The 25930-nt window shown below is 45.5% G+C and overlaps 2 protein-coding genes across 3 annotated transcripts in view; both read left to right on the top strand.

The window, feature by feature from the left end:
* naf1 (nuclear assembly factor 1 homolog (S. cerevisiae)) overlaps positions 1 to 20475 on the top strand; it is a 58703-nt gene extending 38228 nt beyond the window's left edge. The window contains exons 8-9 of the mRNA XM_061772043.1: positions 19657 to 19738; positions 19852 to 20475. Coding sequence (XP_061628027.1) covers positions 19657 to 19738; positions 19852 to 20162 — 393 coding nt within the window. The 3' untranslated portion in view covers positions 20163 to 20475. The remainder of the gene's footprint in view (positions 1 to 19656; positions 19739 to 19851) is intronic.
* Positions 20476 to 20918: 443 nt separating this feature from the next.
* Positions 20919 to 25930, top strand: part of LOC133477380 (CD209 antigen-like protein E) — a 68030-nt gene continuing 63018 nt past the window's right edge. For both annotated transcript variants that reach the window (XM_061772042.1, XM_061772041.1), the window contains exons 1-2: positions 20919 to 21041; positions 21180 to 21269. In XM_061772042.1, coding sequence (XP_061628026.1) covers positions 20933 to 21041; positions 21180 to 21269 — 199 coding nt within the window. In that variant the 5' untranslated portion in view covers positions 20919 to 20932. The remainder of the gene's footprint in view (positions 21042 to 21179; positions 21270 to 25930) is intronic.

The raw sequence follows: 25930 nt of genomic DNA, 5'->3' as shown, positions 1-25930 counted from the left end.
ATTGTTTTCTTTGTTTTAACAAACTAACTTCACTATTAATCAAAAAACACTTTGTTTTTTGAAAATTCTGAGGAAAAAGAACACACAATGCCTCGGTGATTCACAGAACTGTATTACAGCACTATATCAGGGTGTCATTTCTCAGGCAGAAATGTAGATAAAAATAACGAAATCCTGTTCCACAAACAAGTGCAAGAACCATAGAGTCACAAATCAAGAAAAGGTTAAATATACAAATAAAATAAAATCAATTAAAAACAAAGGCACATCCATATAAAAACCTATAAACATAAAGCTGGAGCATGAGGACAGTGTGTCCAAAATAGTACAAGCACAACATCACTATTAATCATAAAACACCTCGTTATTTGAAAATTCTGAGGACAAAGAACACACAAACACAATGCCTCATTGATTCACAGAAGTATATCATAGATCACAGAACTATATCAGGGTGTCTCATGCAGTACTTTAAGTGGTGTTGCATTGTTTATTTGACTCCTGATACCTGGCATCTTTTAGCTTTCACCAGCGCATCAATATCAGGCGTCACATCCTAAGTGGCAGCCAACTTCAGGATTTTATTCAAGTGCTTGGGCGTGAGCCTTGATCGCAGCTTTGTTTTGTTACTACTCATTACAGAGAAAACTTGCTTTTAAAGATGTGGTTCCAAACATGCACAATAGTTTTGCAGCGAGGGCTGTCAAGTTGGGGTAACCTGGCAAGAAAATCTGATAAAATGTGTACAAGCCAGCTGCAGCAAATTTGCCCTTCATATCCGATTCACACTGCAAGTCTATTATTTCAAGTGGGATGTTGACGGGTAGATCAGAGGGATTCATGGTGAATGGCAAGCAAATAACTTTTAATCTTTTTTCAGTTCGCCAAAAATCTGAAAGCAATGCTCAGACTCCCGTATCAGTCCCGTTATTTTATTTTTGAACCACTTATGTCTACGAGGGTCACGCACACATTTTTCAGACAGGGGAAGTGAGCTGCAGCACCACCGGTGACTTGCGTCCCCCACAATGACAGCTTCAACTTGAAAGAGCGTTTGCTGTTATAATACTGCGTTTAAGCTTTGTTGCACCCTTGCAGCTGTTTGTTCAAGTTATTCAGTAGATTTTACACGATCAGGATTTTTGGGGCCGATCACCGATCAGCGAGTTCAAAAAAACGATAACCAATCACTGATCCGATCACAAGATGGAGCAATGTGTCTATTTATATGACTTCTTAATTTACTGTATATACTTAATTGCTCAAAAAATTATATTTACAATAAATAATGTATCTTTGTTCATCCGTTTATGCCAGTGAGGCATAGTGACAGACAGAACAAATGAATGGTTTTCTATTAGATGGCAGGAAGTACATACAGTAATTAATGTATCCACTTTTTGTGACATTTTTGTTTGTTGGTGTGCCGTGAGATTTTTCAATTGTAAAATATGTGCCTTGGCTCCATAAAGGTTGGAAATCGCTGCTCGAGTCAGAACACGTATTCTAATCAGTCAGGTCAAACCAACATTACAACATGACAGAAATAATGGGTGCTAACTTATTGTAATTAAAGTACTTTATTGTAATTAAATTACTTCAGACACACCAAAACGTTAGAGCATAATTCGACAGAACGCCTGTATGTTCGCTTACAAACATTAGTGCTACCACTAGCTTGCTAGGCAACATAAAATTTTGTTGCCTGCTTGCGAGCCGTATCGTATTAAATATACGTGAACATACCTCAAGCAATCCTTGAATGAAAGTCCTCTCCCGAGCACCGGTGACCACCAACACACGTTTTCCCCCATTTTGTTCTTATAAACACATGGCACGATCCATTATAGTTGTTGTCGCCATGGTAATGAATGTATTCGTTTGAGTTGATAAGATGAAGCCTAGTGATGGGATGCGCTGGTATCGGAATACAAGATTTTATTGCAGTAGTCTGACATAGTGCAATCGTGAAAGACGAAATTTGTCTTGTAGTCTGATCCGGGCATTACGTGTTATCTGTCCCACACCGCCGACGACACTGGTTTGCCCTTTTCTTCCATGAACTGTTCAATTTCTACCAATGAATCAAAGAAACGCCTCAGCACAGCACCTCGGCTTAACCACCTTACCTCAGTGTGGTATGGCAGGCCATACATGTGGTCTTTCTCTCTGCGAAGGCTGTTAAACTGACGTTGATTCAGGCTTCTGAATCGGGTGAACTTAAATTTGGATGACCAGCTTCATGATGTTATCCATCTTTAATGACTTGCAACACAAAGCCTCCTGGTGCAAAATACAGTGAAACGTCCAAAAATCACATCCTCCATTTGCAGATTGCTCTTTTTCTCTGAACTTTGTCATAACACCTGCATTTTTCCGATCATTGAGGGCATACCATCTGTAGCCAGGCTGACAGCGCAGGACCCTGTCCAGCACGCCGACGAGTGCGGTGAAAATATCAGCTGCTGTCGTCGTATCTGTTATTGGCACCATCTCCACAAACTCTTCGGTGACGGTCAATGTGTCATCAACTCCGCGGATGAAAATGGCCAGTTGTGCAACATCTGTAATGTCCATGCTTTCATCAATTGCAACTGAAAACACAATAAATTACTTTACTTTATGCTTTAACTGCCTGTCCAAATCCACAGAAAGATCGGAAATCCTGTCTGAAACGGTTTCTTGTCAGGCTGATATTTGCAAAAGCCTGGTGCTTTTCAGGGCACACAATCTGCGCTGCCTTCATCATGCATGTTTTTCCAATTTCACCCTCACTAAATGGTTTTGAAGCAGCTGCAACATTCTGTGAACACACCAAACACACAGCTTTACCATTCACTTCTGTGAATAAATAGGAGGATGACCATTTTTCTTGGAACACTCTGCGTCATTGCCCTTCCCTCTTGCCTGAGTGGGTTCCTTCATCTTCATCATGCCTTCACACCAACTCAAGGACTGACCTTTATTGTGCATATGTGATGTCTGCGCACTTGCACATTTCATTAGACACAAACAGGTGACTTGGCAATGCTGGCTTCACTACTGGCCTCTTTTTGTTCTTGTCCTGTCCCCTCCTATTCTATACGGTCCTGCTCCTCACTCAGAGTTTAGCACTACTGTTCAGTAAAAAAATCTTGACTGCAATGTAACAGCCGTGGCCCAATGGTTAAGATCATCGCCTGCCACCGTGGGGGACCTAGGTTCAAGACCCCGACTGGACCATCCGCCAACATCCCCCGGACTCACGGCTGTGGTGTCCTTGAGCAAGACACTGATACCCCGAAATGCTTCAGCTGCCCCTGCTCCAGTGTGTCCCACTAACATGTGTATGTGTTCACTGTGATGGCTACGGTGACCTCAATGAAGACCAACCAAGGATCCAGGGATGGCGTTGTCATTCCTGTGCAGTATCCTCATTCCGCCAGGGGGCACCATCTCACCGTGATGCTCGTCCGTCCATCCCCCACTCCTCTGCCTTTCCCCCACTCTTGCGCCCATCCCACAATCTGAGTCTCAGAGAGCCCAGTGACCCCAGCCCTGGACAAGTGACAAGTGGTTGATTCCTCCCGAAGTGCCCGGAACACTGCAGTGACAAGAAAGTTTTTTCTTTGTAACTCAGGATTGACATGCAGAGCTGTGGAGCTTGTAAGGAAAGACCTGAGATGTGCCGGGTTGGTGGGGCCTGTCAGGGCCATAGACAGCGTGATTTTAATAGAGCTGAGGGGTCCCAAATGTGGGAGAATTCGATCTTTTGCAAAGTTGTCTAGAAAGGAAAGAAATTTCACATAGCCTGTCATTTATCAACATGTCAGCAATTTGTTTTTGAGCAGGACGACAACGCAGACGACAGTGTGGTTATGGCCTGCCTGTTTGGGTTTAAAATTACACAGCAAATGTTGAGAACTAAAATAGCTACTTTTCGCAGGTTGCTTATTGACCAGGAATTGACTACTTTGTTAGCCATGCGTTGTCGGGTGGTTGGGATTTTGGACTGCATCTCCCGAAATTGTCTCTCGATAGTAGTAAACGTTACCGGTGGGGGCGCTGTGGATGTGTTTTATTTTGGTCGTTATGTTAGCGGCGGAGCAGCGCGTTTGGTTTCACGTGTCTTGGTTAAGCATCTGCGTTGGCAGACTTGGTGTAGCAAGGATGCTGTCACGGAGGCTGGACTTGCTTGCCCGGTCCGGTCTCACCGTGTTGACCACCCTTTGTTTCGTGCATGGTGCATCGTGGGCGGAGTCTTGTGTGACCCCCACCCCTTATTCGATGCGTGGAGTCACGAGCGGCTGAGAAGTGAGCTTCACAGAGGCGCAGTAAAAAAAGTCCACGATAAAGCAAAGGGGCAGGTGCAAAGCCAAGGAGAAACCAGAGTGAAGCTTGCGCAGCGCGCCGGAAGCAAGAATTGAGAGGGTGGCCGCCAAGGCGAGCCACAGAAAGATTAAATGAAAAGCAGGCAACTTCGACACCACAAACGACATAGAACAGAAGAGGAAGGCTGGAAACCAGCAAAGAAGGAATCACACATCACAAGAGTTGAAAACAAGGCGTTGCCCTGGAAACGAAAGGGTGGGCGGTTTGGGAAAAACGATGGCACTGAGGTCCACTTTGTAAGGTTTACAGAACAAGCACACAGGAAGTCTGAGGTCTCTGATAAGAGACAATGCCCACATGTCCTGTGCTGTTGAAGCCATGCGTGTGTGAAAATCACAAAAGTACAATGACTTAGCGACCACTGAGAGTGACGGCCAGCTAATGAAGAAAGACACAATCAAGGTTAGAGTGACAGCTGAATGGATGGACCAATGATGAGGGCAGGGGCCCGTAATGAGCGACTCATAAGGCGCAGTTTTCCATCTCGCCGAGGGGTCTTGTGGTCTCGGTAGCTTGGAAGAATGGTCGCGAGAGCACCCACTGGTGGACATCTTCAGCATTTCCGGTGTGCACATCCCTTTCGTCAAGCTGTCATCTGGCTGCGATTTTGGTAGTGGCGTCGCATCCAGGCGGCTCAGCCCCCCTTTCGTCAAGCTGTCATCTGGCTGCGATTTTGGTAGAGGCGGCACATCCAGGAGGCTCAGAGCATAGCACTGGGGAGGATTCTCTATTGCGTTGTGGCCGCTTCAGGGGCCGGCGCACCTGTGCATAAATCTCGTATAGTCAATCAATGGTATGAAACGATGTAGCAGATCTTGTCCAATGAGCAAAGGTACTGACATGACAGGTGACACGAACACAGGATGAATTATGGAATGTGGCCCTATTGTCGCGAGCTTAAGTGGGTGTTTCCTCCAAAGCAAGGGGGCGAATTCTCATTTCACAGTTTTGAAGGTTGAGTGTACGGCTGTCTTGCTGTACTTTGTCACGCAGTAGGTCAAACACGTCCTCGGACATGACAGTGATGTCTGCTGCAGTATCCACAAGTCCTTCATATTGGAACGTACGTTCAAGTGTGGTTGTCAAGTAAAATTTCCCTGATGCGTCATTAACGGAGAGTTTACCTCGAAGATGCCGAAATGGCTTCTTGTCTTTTTTGTTTGACAGGTAGTGAAGTCATTCAGTGAGTCAGAGGGCATGGTCGGAGACGATCGAGGTCTGATTGTCGAACTGGGTTTTGGTCCGCGAATTTTTATTTTAGTAACGGGTGTTAGCTGGTCATCGCAGTGGTCTGTTATGTGCTTGCCCATGGTCTGTTGGACGGGACGCTTGTCATCGCTAATTGGCAAATCAGCCGAATGCACAGAAACGTCTGAGTCAGAACAGACCATCACGGCGGGCTGGCTGAGCTCGGGGACATGGCCTCCAAGCAGGGGCTCAGGCTGCCGTGGGTCTTGCTTCACATTATTCGCCAAGTTGCGGATGATTTCAAGGATAGCATGTGCAGTAGTACCAAACTCTTTGTTAGCGACCCCTTGTGGGGTTGCGAAGGAGGATACCTGACTTTTGGGCTTGTCGCGTTCAAGCGAACCAGACCAGGCGTCAGTTTATTCCAGCAAATGTTAAAAGTTTTGGTGCGCGTCATTATTTTGGAAGCTCAAACCAGATATATTGTGATCCAACAGCTTTGTGTTGGTGTTTTGTATGAATAGCAAAGCCTTTAGCCGCTAGGTCGCGCAGTTGTGAGCTGGACAGCGTGCGGGGGCATGCTGCTACCCCCAAATGTTGCTTTACGTACGGATGCATGTTTTCAACAAAAAGAGTTTAAATATGTATGTCTTCCTCCATGATGGGTTTGTTTAAATTTCCAAAGTACGCTTTATGTAAACGACAGTAATAAGCTTGTGGCGTTTCGAGGCTCTCCTGTTTAACAGCTGCCAGGAAGCCGGTTGGGGCCTCGGGATCATCAAATTGTTGACACAAAGCCTGACAGAGGGTTTGATAGTTTGACAATACATGTGGCGGTTGTCGTTCGATTAAGGTACTTACTTCCTGGTTAGATGTAACTCTAATAAGCTACAATCTATCGTCTGTAGTAGTGGAAGGAAATTGTTTAAGGTAAAAATCAATGTCTCTCAGGTACGCGGCTGTGTCGTGTGAACCGTCAAGATTATGTTTGCATCTCGGAATGTTGCACGCAATTCTGTCTTAAGTCTTTTAAGCTCATACCTGTAGTGACGCCAGGAGAAGAGACAAACGCAGGGGCGGCATTGAGGCGGGCTGCAGTTCGCGTGGCGAGCTCCCAACGTGGCAGTGGGAGGGTCTGAGAGGGGCGTTGCGAAGTGGCAGGGGCCGTTGACCGTATCCCAGGGAGGTCAGAACCAAGCGCTGCTTTGTCGCTCTTAGGAGGCGTACTGACAGGTGTACGCTCATCGACGTCATTAGTGTTTGGTGGAGGAAGACGTGTTCCCGATTGGCAATTAATTTGCGGGCTGTCTGCAATTCCTGTCGAACAAGTGTTAGTTCAGCTTCCTGTTCTAGCCTTAGCTTTTGAAGATGGCACATTGTCAGGCTCAAACAACCTAGAACAGGGGTGGCCAACTAGTCAGAGACTAAGAGCCACTTTTTTTTCTGTGTTACTGCAAAGAGCCACATACACGGGTACACATGAACATCATCTTTTAATCATGTATGCACGCATACACAGACCTCTGCTCAGCCAGATCTAATGAAAATAACCACACCAACATGATAATATCAGTAATTTTCAACAGTTAACATTGTGTGCACTGTCTCACACATACAAACTCTCAGTTCAAGCAAGTCCACAAACAATAATAGAATAATTTTCAATAACATCTTTCTCTTACTATGCTGCTTAGTGAGACTTCTGGCATTCCTTATCTTGAACAATCCTCTTCAAATCTGGCTTGTATTCTGTTGTTGCCACTCTAAGCAATTCTTTCAAATGAGTGTCAGTCAGAACAGATCGTTGCTTTGATTTCACATGTTTCAGGGTAGAAAACACAGACTCGCAGACGTACGTTGACCCAAACATGGACAGTATCTTAAGCGCAGCTCGTTTGATGTTGGGGTATTTTTCAATTGGCACACTTTTCCAGAACTCAACGGTCCCTTCCCTTAAAACAGTTTTCAGTTGATCCTCCTCACAAAGGTCGATCATCTCCAACTCAGCCGCAGCCTCATCTGTGACGAGCGGGGCTTTCAAACAGTCTGGCTTCCAAGCCAGCTGATATGATGCAAGCGTTACGGTCTCTGAGTGTTTTGTAATTTTTTTGAAAAACTGCACCTGCTTTTCTGCCTTGCTTTTCAAAGCGACCAACTTGTTCTTGCGAAGTTCAGTCCCTTTTGGAAATTCCTGTTCGATGTTAGGGTGGAGTGAGCTGAAGTGACGCTGAAGATTTGAAGCTTTGAAATGCGCTAATGCTGCCTGACATATAAGGCAGATCGGATTGCCATTACGTTTAACAAAAAAAATATAAACTCTCCCACTCTGGCAAAAACGTCCTGTGTTCTTCTTCATATTTTCGTTTGGCTGTGCTTTTTTTCCCCTGCCATTTCAAGAGGTAACTTGACGGAAATTGTTTACAACACAAATGATGTCACACCAAAGATTCTCTCGTCGCTCGTTTGACGTCACTCAAACAGGCTTACATGGTCAGTGTGCCATCTAGCTGTAGGGGGAGTGAATGACAGCGCCAGCCAAGCATTTTTGACGCATGTCATGTGACAGCTCCTGAAGAGCCGCATGAAACTAGTTAAAGAGCCGCATGAGGCTCGCGAGCCGCGGGTTGGCCAGGCCAGACCTAGAACATTTAATAAACAAGGAAGGAAGACGAGATGGTTATTTTACTCACGAGGAGAACAGACAGAGTTGTACGCAGTTACAATCTCCTACCGCTTTGAGCCCACTCTGCCGAACCGTCTCTTTTTATTTCGTTAGGGCGGTTCCCAGTTACACAGCTGTTGCTGCTATAAAGTTGGGGGAGCACATAGCAGCAACGTGTGAACCATCTTCACAGACAACTTCAACTTACATGATACAAACAAGGTTATATTGCTGAATAAATGCTTTCCAATACTATGAGTAAATATGGGATAACTAATGTACATTTATTCTAACATTTCCCTTCTGTTTATCACATATTTGCTCAAATTCTCATCGCCATACATCACTCACTTCAGTTAGATTTTCGACTGTAGGATCATTTTTATGAAAACCGATGCATTTACACTCAGAGGCAATGTTAATCTTTATTCATAGCTACCTGGATCTGGAAACAAATCAGGCAGGTCATAATGCACGTCATTATCATCATTACTGTCATTATCTTCAGGGTCAGGACCAAGTAAAGGATACATTTGAGCCGTTCGGTTCTCCATGGGTGAGATTGCTGTTGTTATCAATCTATTAATGAGAGAACGCAGACAAGGAATACATCATCATCCACACGAGGTCAAAATTGCTGCAAAAACAGTGATTGATACCAAAATTGAAGACACCAGGGCTTTGTATTTTCCAAGAGCATTCATCCAAGAGTCCCACATGGAGGTTTCAACACCAGAGTGTTCCTTCATTTTACCATTAAGGGTTTGGAGTCCCTCTATGGCCTTAGTGAGACTGCCATCCGCAGCTGTGTTGTTGGGAATGAATGTGCAGCATTGTTCTCTGAACATAGCACAGACTCCTCCTTTCTCAGCCAACAACATGTCAACAGCTATCCTGTTTTGGAATGCCTAAGTGATGTGGCTGATAGCTGCTCATGTACAGCTTCAAACCACTCTGCATCCAATTGCCCAATTTTTGCATGTTGTAATGGATGAAGTTGATTCTGTCTACGTTTTTGTTGGTTGTACACCACCAACAGATCGAGGAGTCAAATCCTCCAGCTATTTGATCTACGAATTTGTACTCACTTGAAACACCACGGGGAACACCAACGGCGTCAATGTATTTTGGATCATTTTGGCCCTGCCAGTCTGCTGCTCTTTTCTGACGTCGCCAATGATCTGGCATGACAGTGGATAAACTAGCTGTTAATTCTTCTACAGACATAGGATGTGCCGATACCGGTAACAACAAGGTCACTAGGGCACAAAGACCTGTTACATTCTTTGGCAATTTATCAAATAGTCTAGCATTTCCACACCACCACCAGATGTCCTGTCTTGGCTACGGATTGAAGTTAATTTCTACCACTATTGATACTGAACCTGAATTTTAGAATCACCTATTACTCTCGAGGTTCCATGCGTGTTCATTTTCGTGAAAGAGCTACAATTATAACGACGTGTTAAAAGTCAACCAATTTATACCTGACAGAGGAGTCTATACATTTTACAGAGCTCTGGGTCAGTAGCTACGCTTATCCTAGCAGAGACAGCGCAGACTGAACAAAGCTATCTGTTCTTGCCCCCGACTTATACAATGTTTCAAAGAGGAAGTATGGAATTGCTGTCATCTGATTGGTCCAACGCCCATTGACGTCCTCATTTTCCAGCAGAATGATGACCAATTGCTGCTGGCTCCAGGCGCGGTCTCCACAGTCTTGCATCTCATGTCCAAAGTGGCTCCCTGCAGCCATTGTCTTCTCCGTCATCTGTTCTTTGTGGCCTCCACACGCACCGTGGTGGGAGCTTTCCTGCAATAAATTCCCACACCCTTTTCTGATTTCCATTTTATACTATACTGCAATAAACACCCTTGTTTACCCCCAGACCAGTTACACCATAAAACCCTATATCACCTTCAATACCTGACACAGTGGTGCTGAGAGATTTCCTAACTGCTCTGCCAGTAATAGTTATACAAGTAAAATTCCTGAGAGCTTCCTTTGTGGAAAACATGGGTTTGTGCTTATCAACTCTAGTCACAAGAAACACGTTGTCCCAACTCATACATGTATTACTAGGATTAGTATTATTTATAACATTGATGACACAGTTTTGTGGAATGATGGCTGGTATTATCTGTAATGATGGTCTAGGGCCCATGAGACGATTCAAGGACTGACAGGAATTGGTGTTCCTGACTGTCCGCTACTACGTCTAACCCTGTGTAAGAGTAAGGGTTGGGTGGTTACATTATGATCCGCTCGTTTAACCTTGGGTGGTTCCCACAAATACCAGACTAACAGAAAAATCTGAATAACAGATAGCGTTGACATCCAACGCCCAATAGCTGATTTTAACCACTTTGTCATTCTGGTTGAAATATCGCCTCTACTTACTTCGGTGTCTTATAAAATCTTCTCTGACTTTCGGGTCTTCCCAGATTCTAAACGTCTGAGACCACCCTATTATCAGACTTTTGCTCACCTCCCTTGTCGGAGTTTTCAACCGAAGTGACCTTTTTACAATGTGTCAAATGAATCCAAGTTGACCTTTCTGCTATTTTTACAGCTGTGGGGGTTGTCAACAATACTTGGAATGGGCCTTCCCACTTGGGTGAATACCAATGTTTCTTCTTTGGACTTCTTGCAAGCACCCAGTCTCCCGGCTCCACTAGTTTGGCGTCCTGCTGGGAGACAGAAAGATCCTCACTACCTTGTTTTTGTGCTTGTTGTTGTTGTTCTGACATTTTGCTCATGTAGTCAGCTAAATTAGCTTCATAATTTGTTTCGCATTGGTTCTTAAATTGAGGTAGTTTATAAGGCCTTCCAAACAATGTTCCATAGGGTGTTAGCCCTGAAGTACATATGTTTATATTCAGCTTTACTAATTCCAAACACTGTGTCCACGGCCTTCCTGTTTCTTCGATGCACTTTTTTAGTCTATTTTTTATTGTTCCATTCATCCTTTCCACTAATCCAGCGCTTTGAGGGTGGTAAGCACAATGATTCTTTAGATCAGTGTGAAACATCACTCCTATCATTTTCACAATTTGGTTAACAAAATGGGCACTGTCATCACTGTATATTTTTTCAGGAATACCATATCTAGGAATGATATCCTTGCAAAGTGCCTTTGCCACTGTCAATGCATCTGGATGTTTGGTTGGGAAAGGTTCTATCCATTTTTAAAAGGCATCTATGATGACCAAACAATATTTGTTTCCTTCAGTTTGGTTTAATTCAATAAAGTCCATACGGATAATTTGAAATGGATATTGTGGTGTAGGGAAGCGTCCTCTACATAGTCTCAAATTACCTTGTGGATTGTTCCTTGCACATGTCAAACATGCCCTACAAAACATATTTGATTAAGAGTTAAAACCATAAGTTGTATAATGTTGATGTATCTGCTCCACCATCCCTCCTGTTGAGACATGTGTTACACCATGACTCAATATAGCAGCCCATTTGTATAGATTTTTTGGTAGGATAGGTTTGTTGTTTGGTCATACATAGATGTCATCTTGTAATGTTGCGCCATTTTTCTTCCTCATCAGTCCACTTTAAGGGTGATGTCATTTTGAGGTCTTCCTCATACATCATTTTACTCAGGGGCGCAGTGATTTCTGCATAATTTGGAACCCAGATTCTGCAATAATTTATCTTCTATTGCTAACACATGTCTGTCCTGCAGCTGCTTCTTTTTATTAAGGCTTGAGTAGGTGGTATCACATTCCATGACCTTTTAAGGATGTAGTCAATGCCTGGAGGTGTGGGGGCTTTATTGCCTTGTGGCAATCTGGTAAAAGGGTATATTTGTCCTCCAAACGTAAATGCAAACCAAAACTGACTATCCTTATCTATGGGTATAGAAAAGAATGCATTGCTGATATCTACTTCAGTAAAGACTGTAGCATCTGGCCTGAGAGTATTCAACAAAGTGTAAGGGTCAGGCACACATGGAGCTCTTTGAATGACTGCGTTATTTACCGCTTGTCAGTCTTGCGCCATCCTACAGATTGTGGTGCTTTCTTTAATGGGAATATTGGAGTGTTGCATGGAGAGTCATCACATTTTACTATTACTCCAGCAGCAATCAAATCTTCAATTACTGGTTTGATGCCTTCGTATGCATCCTGTTTCAATGGATATTGTCTCGCACATGGTCTGTATTCAGTTTTCGGCCTGATTTGTACTGGTAAGGTTCCTTTTATTAACCCAACATCTGTAGGTCCTTTAGACCATAACTTCTCTGACACTTCCTTCAACAAATCTTCCTCATCCTCAGTGAGCATTAAGTCTCATTTTTGCTGAGAATGTAGGTGTATCCCTTCTTGTGCCTGAATTGTCCAAAATAGTGCCTTTCTTTCTATTCCTGTTGAGGCACTTATTTCTGTATTGGTTGAAAAGGTAACCCAATCAGTTACTCTCTCACCTTGTTCAACTATTCTCCCTGAGTCTTTCCATTTTTATGTCTATTTTTGTACAAAGAGATGTGGGGTGGAGTCCACATTCTAAACAGTGCTTCCGTCTCTTCATTTAATGTCACTTCTGCAACTGCTGTGCTTTCTGTATCAGTGTACAAATAAGTCACAGTGACTCTGGCTGGTGTTATTTTTGCCAATTTCCTCTCATATTCCACATCTGGACCAGGTGTACCTTTGTACCAGAGTGTAATATGAAAATAATTCTCTGACATTTTGTCTTGTAATTTGGGGATCACCTTTCACCCTTCAGTCATTAACATAAACGTCTCCCTTTTGCAAGTCAGCTTTTCGTTTTACTGCAATGTGTCCTTCGGCTGTCGGTTCTAATGCTAATCCTAGCAAAAGCAAACAATCTCGACCGAAAAGATTTACTGGACAATCTGGAAACATTAAGATGGACAATTGGCACGATTGTCCTTCAGGGTCCCTCAGGCACACATGCTCTGCTTCTATTACTGCTGGGAACGTCTGGAGGAATCCCCTGTCAGGAGTTTCAATTCCCACCTCCGACAGAACTTTGCTCATGTTCCGGGGGAGGCGGGGGACATCGAGTCCGAGTGGACCATGTTCCGCGCCTCCATTGCTGAGGCGGCTGACCGGAGCTGTGGCCGTAAGGTGGTTGGTGCCTGTCGTGGCGGCAATCCCCGAACCCGTTGGTGGACACCAACGGTGAGGGATGCCGTCAAGCTGAAGAAGGAGTCCTATCGGGCCTTTTTGGCCTGTGGGACTCCTGAGGCAGCTGATGGGTACCGACCGGCCAAGCGGAATGCAGCTTTGGTGGTCGCTGAAGCAAACACTCTGGCATGGGAGGAGTTCGGTGAGGGCATGGAGAAAGACTTCCGACGGTTTCGAGGAAACTCTAGTCCACCATCCAGCGTCTCAGGAGGGGAAAGCAGTGCACCATCAACACTGTATAGTGGGGATGGGGCGCTGCTGACCTCGACTCGGCACGTTGTGAGACGGTGGTGAGAATACTTTGAAGACCTCCTCAATTCCACCGACACGCCTTCCCATGATGGAGCAAAGTCTGGGTTCTCTGAGGCGTGGGCTCTTCTATCTCTTCTATCTTTGAGGTCACCGAGGTGGTTAAAAAGCTCCTCGATGGCAAGGCCCCGGGGGTGGATGAGATTCGCCCGGAGTTCCTCAAGGCTCTGGATGTTGTGGGGCTGTCCTGGTTGACACACCTCTGCAACATCGCGTGGACACCGGGGACAGTGCCTCTGGATTGGCAGACTGGGGTGGAGGTCCCCCTTTTTAAGAAGGGGAAGGTGTGTTCCAACAACAGGGGGATCACACTCCTCAGCCTCCCTGGTAAGGTCTATTCAGGGGTGCTGGAGAGGAGGGTCCGTCGGGAAGTTGAATCTCAGATTCAGGAGGAGCAGTGTGGTTTTCGTCCTGGCCGTGGAACAGTGGACCAGCTCTACACCCTTGGCAGGGTCCTCGAGGATGCATGGGAGTTCGCCCAACCAGTCTACATGTGTTTTGTGGACTTGGAGAAGGCGTTCGACCGTGTCCCTCGGGGGGGTCCTGTGGGGGGTGCTTCGGGAGTACGGGGTGCCGAACCCACTGATACGGGCTGTTCGGTCCCTGCGGTCCCGCAGTTTGGTCCGCATATCCGGCAGTAAGTCGGACTTGTTCCCTGTGAGGGTTGGACTCCGCCAAGGCTGCCCTTTGTCACCGATTCTGTTCATAACTTTTATGGACAGAATTTCTAGGCGCAGCCGAGGCGTAGAGGAAGTCCGGTTTGGTGCCTCAGTATTGCATCTCTGCTTTTTGCAGATGATGTGGTTCTGTTGACTTCATCAAGCCGTGATCTCCAATTCTCACTGGAGCGATCGCAGCCGAGTGTGAAGCGGCTGAGATGAGAATCAGCACCTCCAAATCTGAGACCATGGTCCTCAGTCAGAAAAGGGTGGCGTGCCCACTACAGGTCAGGGATGAGATCCTGCCCCAAGTGGAGGAGTTCAAGTATCTTGGGGTCTTGTTCACGAGTGAGGGAAGAATGGAACGGGAAATAGACAGGCGGATCGGTGCAGCGTCTGCAGTGATGTGGACTTTGTATCGATCCGTTGTGGTAAAGAAGGAGCTAAGCTGAAAGGCGAAGCTCTCAATTTACTGGTCGATCTACGTTCCTACCCTCACCTATGGTCACGAGCTGTGGCTCGTGACCGAAAGAACAAGATCCAGGATACAAGCGGCCGAAATGAGTTTCCTCCGCAGGGTGTCCGGGCTCTCCCTTAGAGATAGTGTGAGAAGCTCAGTCATCCGGGAGGATCTCAGAGTAGAGTCGCTGCTCCTTCACATCGAGAGGAGCCAGATGAGGTGGCTGAGGCATCTGATTCAGACGCCTCCCTGGTGAGGTGTTCCGGGCACGTCCCACCGGGAGGAGACCCCTGGGAGGACCCAGGACACGGTGGAGAGACTACATCCTTCTGCTGGCCTGGGAACACCTCAGAATTCCCCCGGAAGAGATGGATGAAGTGGCTGGGGAGAGGGAAGTCTGGGCGTCCCTGCTAAAGCTACTGCCCCCGCGATCCGACCTCGGATAAGCGGTAGAAAATGGATGGATTTCTCTTTGGTATTTTTGGTGAAAGGCTCAAACTTTCAGGCTCCGTTGCTAACGCTGGTTTGCCATGATACTGTTAGCAAAGGCTTTTCCAATTACATCACGGCTGACCCGGATTACCGCACCTGCGCGTCATCACACGACTGCGTATATGCGTCAAGGACAGAAGGCACTGGCAGACAACCAGCGGCAAGTCGTGGGAGGCTACTGAGGCAGTTTTGAGAGCGAAACAAAGCTTCTGAAAACAAACAGTGACGTCAATTATTAAATTACTTGTCGACGCTTATGATCTTGGCAGCGCTAATTGCAACCTGTTGGACTTTCACTCAGACACCGTAAAATGCAGCTTTTTGTAAAGGAAGCATCTGTGTGACTGGTGTGGTGAATTTCCAAATGGACTCCAATCAAAGTTTAACCAGCATCATGAAGGGACTGTGGTCGTACCAATGTGTACTGTATCAAAAACAAGGTCCTCTTCAGAATCAGAATCATCTTTATTTGCCAAGTATGTCCAAAAAACACACAAGGAATTTGTCTCCGGTGGTTGGGGGGCACAAGTCAGTGCAAACTGTAGGCCGGTCCCAAGCCCGGATAAATGCAGAGGGTTGCGTCAGGAAGGGCATCCGGCTTAAAACCTTGCCAAACAAATATGAGCGTTCATCCAAAGAATTCCATACCGGATCGGTCGTGGCCCGGGTTAACAACGTCCGCCACCGGCGCCGTCAACCTGCAGGGCGCTGTTGGAAATTCAGCTACTGTGGGTCGAAGTCGAAGTCAAAGAAGAAGAAGAAGAAGAGGTGGAAAGCGGGTTCTTCGACAGAAAGAGAAGAGGAAAACACAGAGCCTAGAACTGAATGTGGGGACTTTGAATGTTGGGACTATGACAGGAAAATCTCGGGAGTTGGTTGACATGATGATTAGGAGAAAGGTTGATATATTGTGTGTCCAGGAGACCAGGTGGAAAGGCAGTAAGGCTAGAAGTTTAGGGGCAGGGTTTAAATTATTTTACCATGGTGTAGATGGGAAGAGAAATGGAGTCGGGGTTATTTTAAAAGAAGACTTGGCTAAGAATGTCTTGGAGGTGAAAAGAGTATCAGATCGAGTGATGAGGCTGAAATTTGAAATTGAGGGTGTTATGTGTAATGTGATTAGTGGCTATGCCCCACAGGTAGGATGTGACCTAGAGGTGAAAGAGAAATTCTGGAAGGAGCTAGATGTAGTTCTGAGCATCCCAGACAGAGAGAGAGTCGTAATTGGTGCAGATTGTAATGGACATGTTGGTGAAGGTAATAAGGGTGATGAAGAAGTGATGGGTAAGTACGGTATCCAGGAAAGGAACTTGGAGGGACAGATGGTGGTAGACTTTGCAACAAGGATGCAAATGGCTGTAGTGAACACTTTTTTCCAGAAGAGGCACGAACATAGGGTGACCTACAAGAGCGGAGGTAGAAGCACACAGGTGGATTACATCTTGTGCAGACGATGTAATCTGAAGGAGGTTACCAACTGTAAGGTAGTGGTAGGGGAGAGTGTGGCTAGACAGCATAGGATGGTGGTGTGTAAGATGACTCTGGTGGTGGGGAGGAAAATTAGGAAGACAAAGGCAGAGAAGAGAACCATGTGGTGGAAGCTGAGACAGGACGAGTGTTGTGCAGCTTTTCGGGAAGAGGTGATACAGGCTCTCGGTGGACGGGAAGAGCTTCCAGAAGACTGGACCACTGCAGCCAAGGTGATCAGAGAAGCAGGCAGGAGAGTACTTGGTGTATCTTCTGGCAGGAAAGGAGAGAAGGAGACTTGGTGGTGGAACCTCACAGTACAGGAAATCATACAAGGAAAACGGTTAGCTAAGAAGAAGTGGGACACTGAGAGGACCGAGGAGAGGCGAAAGGAATACATTGAGATGCGACACAGGGCAAAGGTAGAGGTGGCAAAGGCCAAACGAGGCATATGATGACATGTATGGCAGGTTGGACACTAAAGAAGGAGAAAATGATCTATACAGGCTGGCCAGACAGAGGGATAGAGATGGGAAGGATGTGCAGCAGGTTAGGGTGATTAAGGATAGAGATGGAAATATGTTGACTGGTGCCAGCAGTGTGCTAGGTAGATGGAAAGAATACTTCGAGGAGTTGATGAATGAGGAAAATGATAGAGAAGGGAGAGTAGAAGAGGCAAGTGTGGTGGACCAGGAAGTGGCAATGATTAGTAAGGGGGAAGTTAGAAAGGCATTAAAGAGAATGAAAAATGGAAAGGCAGTTGGTCCTGATGACATTCCTGTGGAGGTATGGAAGCATCTAGGAGAGGTGGCTGTGGAGTTTTTGACCAGCTTGTTCAATAGAATTCTAGTGTGTGAGAAGATGCCTGAGGAATGGAGGAAAAGTGTACTGGTGCCCATTTTTAAGAACAAAGGTGATGTGCAGAGCTGTGGCAACTATAGAGGAATAAAGTTGATGAGCCACACAATGAAGTTATGGGAAAGAGTAGTGGAGGCTAAACTCAGGACAGAAGTGAGTATTTGCGAGCAACAGTATGGTTTCATGCCTAGAAAGAGTACCACAGATGCATTATTTGCCTTGAGGATGTTGATGGAAAAGTACAGAGAAGGTCAGAAGGAGCTACATTGTGTCTTTGTAGATCTAGAGAAAGCCTATGACAGAGTACCCAGAGAGGAACTGTGGTACTTCATGCGGAAGTCTGGAGTGGCAGAGAAGTATGTTAGAATAATACAGGACATGTACGAGGGCAGCAGAACAGCGGTGAGGTGTGCTGTCGGTGTGACAGAAGAATTTAAGGTGGACGTGGGACTGCATCAGGGATCAGCCCTGAGCCCCTTCCTTTTTGCAGTGGTGATGGATAGGCTGACAGATGAGGTTAGACTGGAATCCCCGTGGACCATGATGTTTGCAGATGACATTGTGATCTGCAGTGAAAGCAGGGAGCAGCTGGAGGAACAGTTAGAAAGATGGAGGCATGCACTGGAAAGAAGAGGAATGAAGATTAGCCGAAGTAAAACAGAATATATGTGCATGAATGAGAGGGGTGGTGGGGGAAGAATGAGGCTACAGGGAGAAGAGATGGCAAGGGTAGAGGACTTTAAATACTTGGGGTCAACCGTCCAGAGCAATGGTGAGTGTGGTCAGGAAGTGAAGGAACGGCTCCAAGCAGGTTGGAACGGGTGGAGGAAGGTGTCAGGTGTGTTATGTGACAGAAGAGTCTCTGCTAGGATGAAGGGCAAAGTTTATAAAACAGTGGTGAGGCCAGCCATGATGTATGGATTAGAGACAGTGGCACTGAAGAGAAAACAGGAAGCAGAGCTGGAGGTGGCGGAAATGAAGATGTTGAGGTTCGCTCTCGGAGTGACCAGGTTGGATAAAATTAGAAATGAGCTCATCAGAGGGACAGCCAAGGTTCGATGTTTTGGAGACAAAGTTAGAGAGAGCAGACTTCAATGGTTTGGACACGTCCAGAGGAGAGAGAGTGAGTATATTGGTAGAAGGATGATGAGGATGGAGCTGCCAGGCAAGAGAGCTAGAGGAAGACCAAAGAGAAGGTTGATGGATGTCGTGAGGGAAGACATGATGGCAGTTGGTGTTCGAGAGGAGGATGCAGGAGATAGGCTCTCATGGAAAAGGATGACGCGCTGTGGCGACCCCTAACGGGACAAGCCGAAAGGAAAAGAAGAAGGTTGGAGCCGCTTTAGTTACGACAACAGACAGTCAATTGACAGAGAACACTTTTGAGACATAAAGACATTGACAAAAAAAAAACAGTCACTGAGCAGTAAAGGGTTGCTCGTTATCTGGTAATGCTGGTAAAAAAAAATTTTTTTATTTTTTTTTTGACAATTGTGCAAAAAGATGCAGAGTCCTCTAGCACTTAGAGCCGTTCGAATGACTAATATTGCAATAGTCCGGTGCAATGACCATTGGGTGCCGAGACTTCAAGGCGTGTATGCAGTTTAAAGTGACGAGTAGCGTGATAATCTGGGACAATGTTGATTGTCCAAATGTTGCAGATACTCCTCAATTAGTGTGCAAATGGAGCAGATGCTACTCTGGCATGAGTGGCCAGTGTTGGTCAACAACAGATATGCAAATACTGCAGCGTGGCGAGACAACTACAGTGAGTGCACGAGTAATATATTATTGGCCCCACAGAAATGTGACAACGAACTCAAGTCAAAAAATTGCCAGCATGTTGCAATGGAATTGTAGGTTGGAATGTCTGCTAGTTCTAGTTTGCATTGATCGGTAGCGCCTCTTGTGATTACAGTAATACATGTCTCAAACATGCAAATGAAGTGGGGTTTTTTTTTCCACTTTGCTCTTGCTGGTGTGTTTCACCATGTCTTACCACACATTTCTCTTTTCCTCTCCAGGCTTTAGACTATAGTGACGACGAGAAGGAGCAGCAAGCTAAGAGGAGAGTGAAAAACCGCAAAAAGAAACACAACAGCACAGGTAATATTAGAGAATGACAAAATATACAGTATGTTGTCCTGTTACTTGTTTGGAAGAATGTCTTTAAATCTTTCTGCCAGGGCGTTAATTCTTAATGTTTTGTCTCCTTATAGAAAGTCTTACACTGGACACTCTGCAGCCTCACCATGTAACATCAAGACATACAGGGGCTCTGATCAGGGACCATAATGTAAACGACAACCAACCACCATTTTGTCACTCACATCAGCTACCCCTGCACACAAATGTTTCTTCCGGGTTCCATGCTCCTCCCTACCTTTATCCACCCCATCCTCCTTCCCCACTCACCTTCCCTCCCTACCCACCTCCATCATTCTTTAGTCCATCATACGCCTCTCAATTCTGGCAACCACACTCTGTCCCATTTTCAAAACTTCCTCCTCCTCCTCCTCCTCCTCAGTGAAATCCAACACACACTAGACTACCTATACTAAGGCTGCATTGCAGTAGTTATTGTAGTTTATATATATATATATATATATATATATATATATATATATATATATATATATATATATATACACACACACACACATAAGAATTGTGAAGTGCCACGTTTTTTCTTAAACAGTTCTAAACTGCAACTGACGGATTTGAACAAAAAAGATAATGTGTGAATACGGCCCTTTTTCTATGACTATAAATGAGATGTGAATTGTTCTTCTGTTAATAGCTGATAAATTTTTTTCTGAATGAAATTTATTTGACTCAAGAACTTGTGTTTGTGAAATAAACTTCAATGTTTTGAGCCATTTTTCCTTTCTCACTTTTGTGTCAGGCTGGTGATAGTTTGTGCTCATGTTTTCAACAGTTTTGTCAAGAAGATGCTTCTTGTTATATTTGTCTACAATGCAATCATCGTGTGCTTCAAAGCTCAAGTGCTGTTGGATGAGATGCAACACTTGTCTCGCTTAGTCATTTTCATTCTTGTGACAATAGTTCTTGAAAAGTAATTGTTGGTGCTAAAAAATGTTAAAGGAAGATGGGTTGTCAAAATTCCCCAAAAATCTAAATTGCATAGTATGTTACAAATATAAACAGCATATTTTTCTCAAATGAGACATATAACATCTGTAAAACGAGTGGCATAAGGCTTGTGACAGGAAGGATATGGTGGAATATTTCCTTGTATACAACAGCAGAAACAACGTACGTTACTGCCTCTGCTTAAACATGGCTGTGGTGTTTAATTCTAATGGTCCTCAAGTCAGCGTTGAAGTTGGTGAATATGAGCAATTTCCAAAAAATGGACAAGCGGACACAACAGAAAAGACTCTGCCAAGTAGGTAAAATGGGACTAATTTTGTGAGTTTCGCATCTGCTTAATATCTGTATTGAATAATTTAATTTCCCCATTCTGTTGTTAGTTTAGATTTTTTTGCTGATTTTTAACTAAGTGTGTGTATGTGTGTTTTGGCAGAATCAAGACATATCTATGTGGTTCTGGTGGGCTTTGGGCTGCTGTGTGTTCTTCAAGCAGTTCTCAACATCACACTGAGACTGAGTCACAGTGAGCTACCTCATAAATGTTGAGGAAAAAAAAAAAAAGTATTTTGTAGCTACATAACTGGTGATAATTTGGCTCATTTCTGAAAGACAAGCATTCACACCAATACTTTTTTGCATCAAAACATTTCATCATTCAATTGCTTTGACTGCTTGAGTTAAACATTGATGTGCAGCTAATATACAGGTGCATTTCAGTGAGGTTTGTAGGAAATGCAATTTATTTCAGTCGTTCAATTCAAAAAATGAAACGTGTATAAACTGCAGAGTGATAGATTTCAAACAAAAACACTTGGATGACAAACCCTAAATTCATCATCTCAAGAAATTTAAATATGACAGAAACGAGTGATTTTGTATTACAGTGGACCCAAGGATTCACCTATTGGATTTTTTTCCAATTATTGTTGAGCAATGTTTCTTTTCACTTTTTTGGTGGGCACGAACCCCGAAAACGTTTATTGGTGGTTACCATATATATATATATATGTGTGTGTGTGTGTGTGTGTATATATATATATATATATATATATATATATATATATGTATATATGTATATGTGGTGACCAGGATGTGGAGGGTCAAAGAGGATTTTGGATGCTCTTAGTTCTGGCAGCGTGCAAGTCCTCAAGGGTAGATAGGCGGGTACAGACAATTTTTTCAACAGTTTTGATTATCTGTTGCAGTCGGAGTTTGTCCTTTTTTTGTGGCAGCACCAAACCAAGCTGTGATGGATAAACACAGGACTGATTCGATGACTGCTGTGTAGGACTGCCTCAACAGCTCCAGTCGCAGGCCATGCTTCCTCGGAAGGCGCAGGAAATACATCCTCTGCTGGGCCTTTTTGAGGATGGAGTTGATGTTGGTCTCTCACTTCAGGTCCTGAGAGACTGTAATTACCAGGACCTTGAAGGTCTCGACGGTTGACACAGAGCAGGTGGACAGCGGGAGGGGCAGCTGTGGCGAACGATGCCTCCTGAAGTCCACGATGATCTTTCCAGTCTTGAGCGTGTTCAGCTCCAGGTTGTGTCGGCCCTACCACAGCTCCAGCCGCTCCACTTCCTGTCAATACGCAGACTCGTCACCCTCTTTGATGAGGCTGATGACTGTGATGTCATCTGCAAACTTCAGGAGTTTGACAGCCAGGTACGTTGAGGTGCAGTCATTAATGTAGAGAGAGAAGAGCAGCGGAGAGAGGACGCATCCTTGTGGCGCCCTAGATGAGGTGGTGTTCCTAAGCCTCACCTGCTGTGTCCTGCCCGTCAGGAAACCGTAAATCCACTGGCAGATGGCAGGCGAGACGCTGAGCTGGGGAAGCTTGGAGGAGAAGAGTTTGGGGATGATGATGTTGAACGCTTGTTGTTATTGAAGGTGCGAAATGACTTTGTTGGTACACACAGATCTTCACAGAAACTGATATAGGATGTAACAGTATCCGTATATTCATCCAGGCTGCCAGTTGAAGTTTCAAAGACATTGCAGTCAGTGCAGTCTTAACAGATTTTGGTCATTGGTCCACTTTTTCACTTTCACTGTTGCCTGTATGCTGGTATCAAGTGAATTAAGCAGTGATCAGACGAGCCCAGAGCAGCACGGGGGATAGCACGGTATGCGTTATATAGCGTAGTATAGCAGTGGTCTAGAATTTTATTTTCTCTGGTAGGACAGTCGATGTGGTGCTTGTATTTAGGGAGTTGGTGGTTTAGCTTTGTTAAAATCTCCAAGAATCAGAATCAGAATCAGAATCATCTTTATTTGCCAAGTATGTCCAAAACACACAAGGAATTTGTCTCCGGTAGTTGGAGCCGCTCTAGTACAACAGACAGTCAATTTACAGAACACTTTGGAGACATAAAGACATTGACAAAAAACAACAACAAACAACAATTGTGCAAAAAGATGCAGAGTCCTCAGTTCGAATGGCTAATATCGCAATAGTCCGGTGCAATGACCATTGTGCAAAGGGCACTGAGACTTCAAGGAGTGTATGCGGTTTAAAGTGACGAGTACTGCGATAATCTGGGACAATGGTTGTGCAAATGTTACAGATACTCCTCAATCAGTGTGCAAATGGAGCAGATGCTACTCTGGCATGAGTGGCCACTATATGCAAATAGTGCAGCACGGCGAGACAACTACAGTGAGTGCACGAGTAATACATAATACAGAAATGTGACAACGAACTCAAGTCAAAAAATTGCCAGCTTGTTGTAATGGAATTGTAAGTTAGCTGTTCAAGAAGTTGATTGCAAGAGGGAAGAAGCTGTTGGAATGTCTACTAGTTCTAGTTTGCATTGATCGGTAGCGCCTACCTGAGGGAAGGAGCTGGAAGAGCTGGTGACCAGGGTGGGGAGGGTCCGAGAGGATTTTGCACGCCCTTGTCTTAGTTCTGGCAGCGTGCAAGTCCTCAAGGGTGGGTAGGGGGGTACCGACAATCCTTTCAGCAGTTTTGATTGTCCGTTGCAGTCGGAGTTTGTCCTTTTTTTGTAGCAGCACCAAACCAGACTGTGATGGAAGAACACAGGACTGATTCGATGACCGCTGTGTAGAACTGTCTCAGCAGCTCCGGTGGCAGGCCATGCTTTCTCAGAAGCCGCAGGAAGTACATCCTCTGCTGGGCCTTTTTGAGGACGGAGTTGATGTTGGTCGCCCACTTCAGGTCCTGGGAGATTGTAATTCCCAGGAACTTGAAGGTCTCGACGGTTGACACAAGGCAGCTGGACAGCGTGAGGGGCAGCTGTGGCGAAGGATGCCTCCTGAAGTCCACGATCATCTCTACAGTCTTGAGCGTGTTCAGCTCCAGGTTGTGTCGGCCGCACCACAGCTCCAGCCGCTCCGCTTCCTGTCGATATGCAGACTCGTCACCGTCCTTGATGAGGCCGATGACAGTGGTGTCATCTGCAAACTTCAGGAGTTTGACAGTCGGGTTTGCTGAGGTGCAGTCGTTCGTGTAGAGAGAGAAGAGCAGCGGAGAGAGGACACAACCTTGGGGCGCCCCAGTGCTGATGCTGCGTGTGGATGAGGTGGCCTCCCCCAGCCTGACCTGCTGTGTCCTGCCCGTCAGAAAGCTGTAAATCCACTGGCAGATGGCAGGTGAGACGCTGAGCTGGAGAAGCTTGGATGAAAGGAGTTCAGGGATGATGGTGTTGAACGCTGAGCTGAAGTCCACGAACAGGATCCTCGCGTAGGTCCCTGCACTGTCGAGGTGTTCTAGGATGAAGTGCAGTCCCATGTTGACTGCATCATCCGCAGATCTGTTCGCTTGGTAGGCAAACTGCAGGGGGTCCAGCAGGGGACCTGTGACACTCTTGAGGTGGTCCAGCACAAGACGTTCAAAGGACTTCATGACCACAGATGTCAAAGCGACAGGCCTGTAGTCATTCAGACCCGAGATTGCAGGTTTCTTGGGGACTGGGATGATGGTGGAGCGTTTGAAGCAGGATGGAACTTCGCACATTTCCAGTGATCTGTTGAAGATCTGAGTGAAGACTGGTGCGAGCTGGTCCGCGCAGACTTTGAGGCAGGATGGAGACACGTGGTCCGGGCCTGCCGCTTTGTTAATCTTTTGTTGTTTGAAGATGCGTCTCACATCCTGTTCATGGATGGTTAACTCAGAGGTGTGATTGTGGTCGCGGGTGCGGCCGGGTTGGTGTGTGGTGTGAAACTGTCCTTTTCAAATCTGCAGTAGAAGGTATTCAAGTCGTTGGCTAGTGTGCTATTGTTCTCAGCTTGGGGGGATCGTCGCTTGTAATTAGTCAGCGACTGGAATGCATGCCAGACTGATTTAGAGTCGTTTGCGCTAAACTGTTTTTCCAACTTTGCTGTATAGATCCTCTTTGCAATGTTAATTTCTTTGGTCAGCTGGTTTCTAGCTCGATTATACAGGGCCCTGTCCCCGCTCTGATATGCGTCCTCCTTAGCTTGGCGAAGCTGCTTAAGTTTAGCAGTGAACCACGGCTTATTGTTGTTGAATGTGCGAAATGATTTTGTTGGTACACAGACCTCTTCACAGAAACTGATATAGGATGTGACAGTGTCCGTATATTCATCCAGGCTGCCAGCTGAATTTTCAAAGACAGTCTGTGCAGTCTAAGCAGCTTTGAAGTTCCATCTTGGCTTCATTTGTCCACTTTTTGACTGTTTTCACTGTAGGCTTCGCACATTTAAGTTCTTGCCTGTCCGTCGGTATTAAGTGAATTAAGCAGTGATCAGACGAGCCCAAGGCTGCACGAGGTATAGCACGGTATGCGTTTTTTACCGTGGTGTAGCAGTGGTCTAAAGTATTATTTTCCCTGGTAGGACAGTCGATGTGCTGCTTGTATTTAGGGAGTTCGTGGTTGAGTTTAGCTTTGTTAAAGTCCCCGAGAATAATGAGGGGTGAGTCGGGGTGTTTTTTTTCAATTTCGTTGACTTGATCGGCGAGCGTTAGCAATGCGGCGTTCGTGTTAGCTTGAGGCGGAATATAGACGCCAGCGAGAATGAATGATGCGAACTCACGTGGGGAGTAGAATGGTTTACAGTTTAAGAATAGCGACTCCAAATGCAGGCTGCAGTGTGTGCTGAGCACCGTGACGTCCGTACACCATTTTTCGTTGATATAGAGGCATATCCCGCCGCCCTTTGTTTTCCCCGATGATTCCATGTCGCGGTCCGCTCGATGAATGT

Source organism: Phyllopteryx taeniolatus, chromosome 4 (assembly GCF_024500385.1).
Source record: "Phyllopteryx taeniolatus isolate TA_2022b chromosome 4, UOR_Ptae_1.2, whole genome shotgun sequence".
Taxonomy (NCBI): domain Eukaryota; kingdom Metazoa; phylum Chordata; class Actinopteri; order Syngnathiformes; family Syngnathidae; genus Phyllopteryx; species Phyllopteryx taeniolatus.
This window is presented reverse-complemented; position numbering and strand designations above follow the sequence as displayed.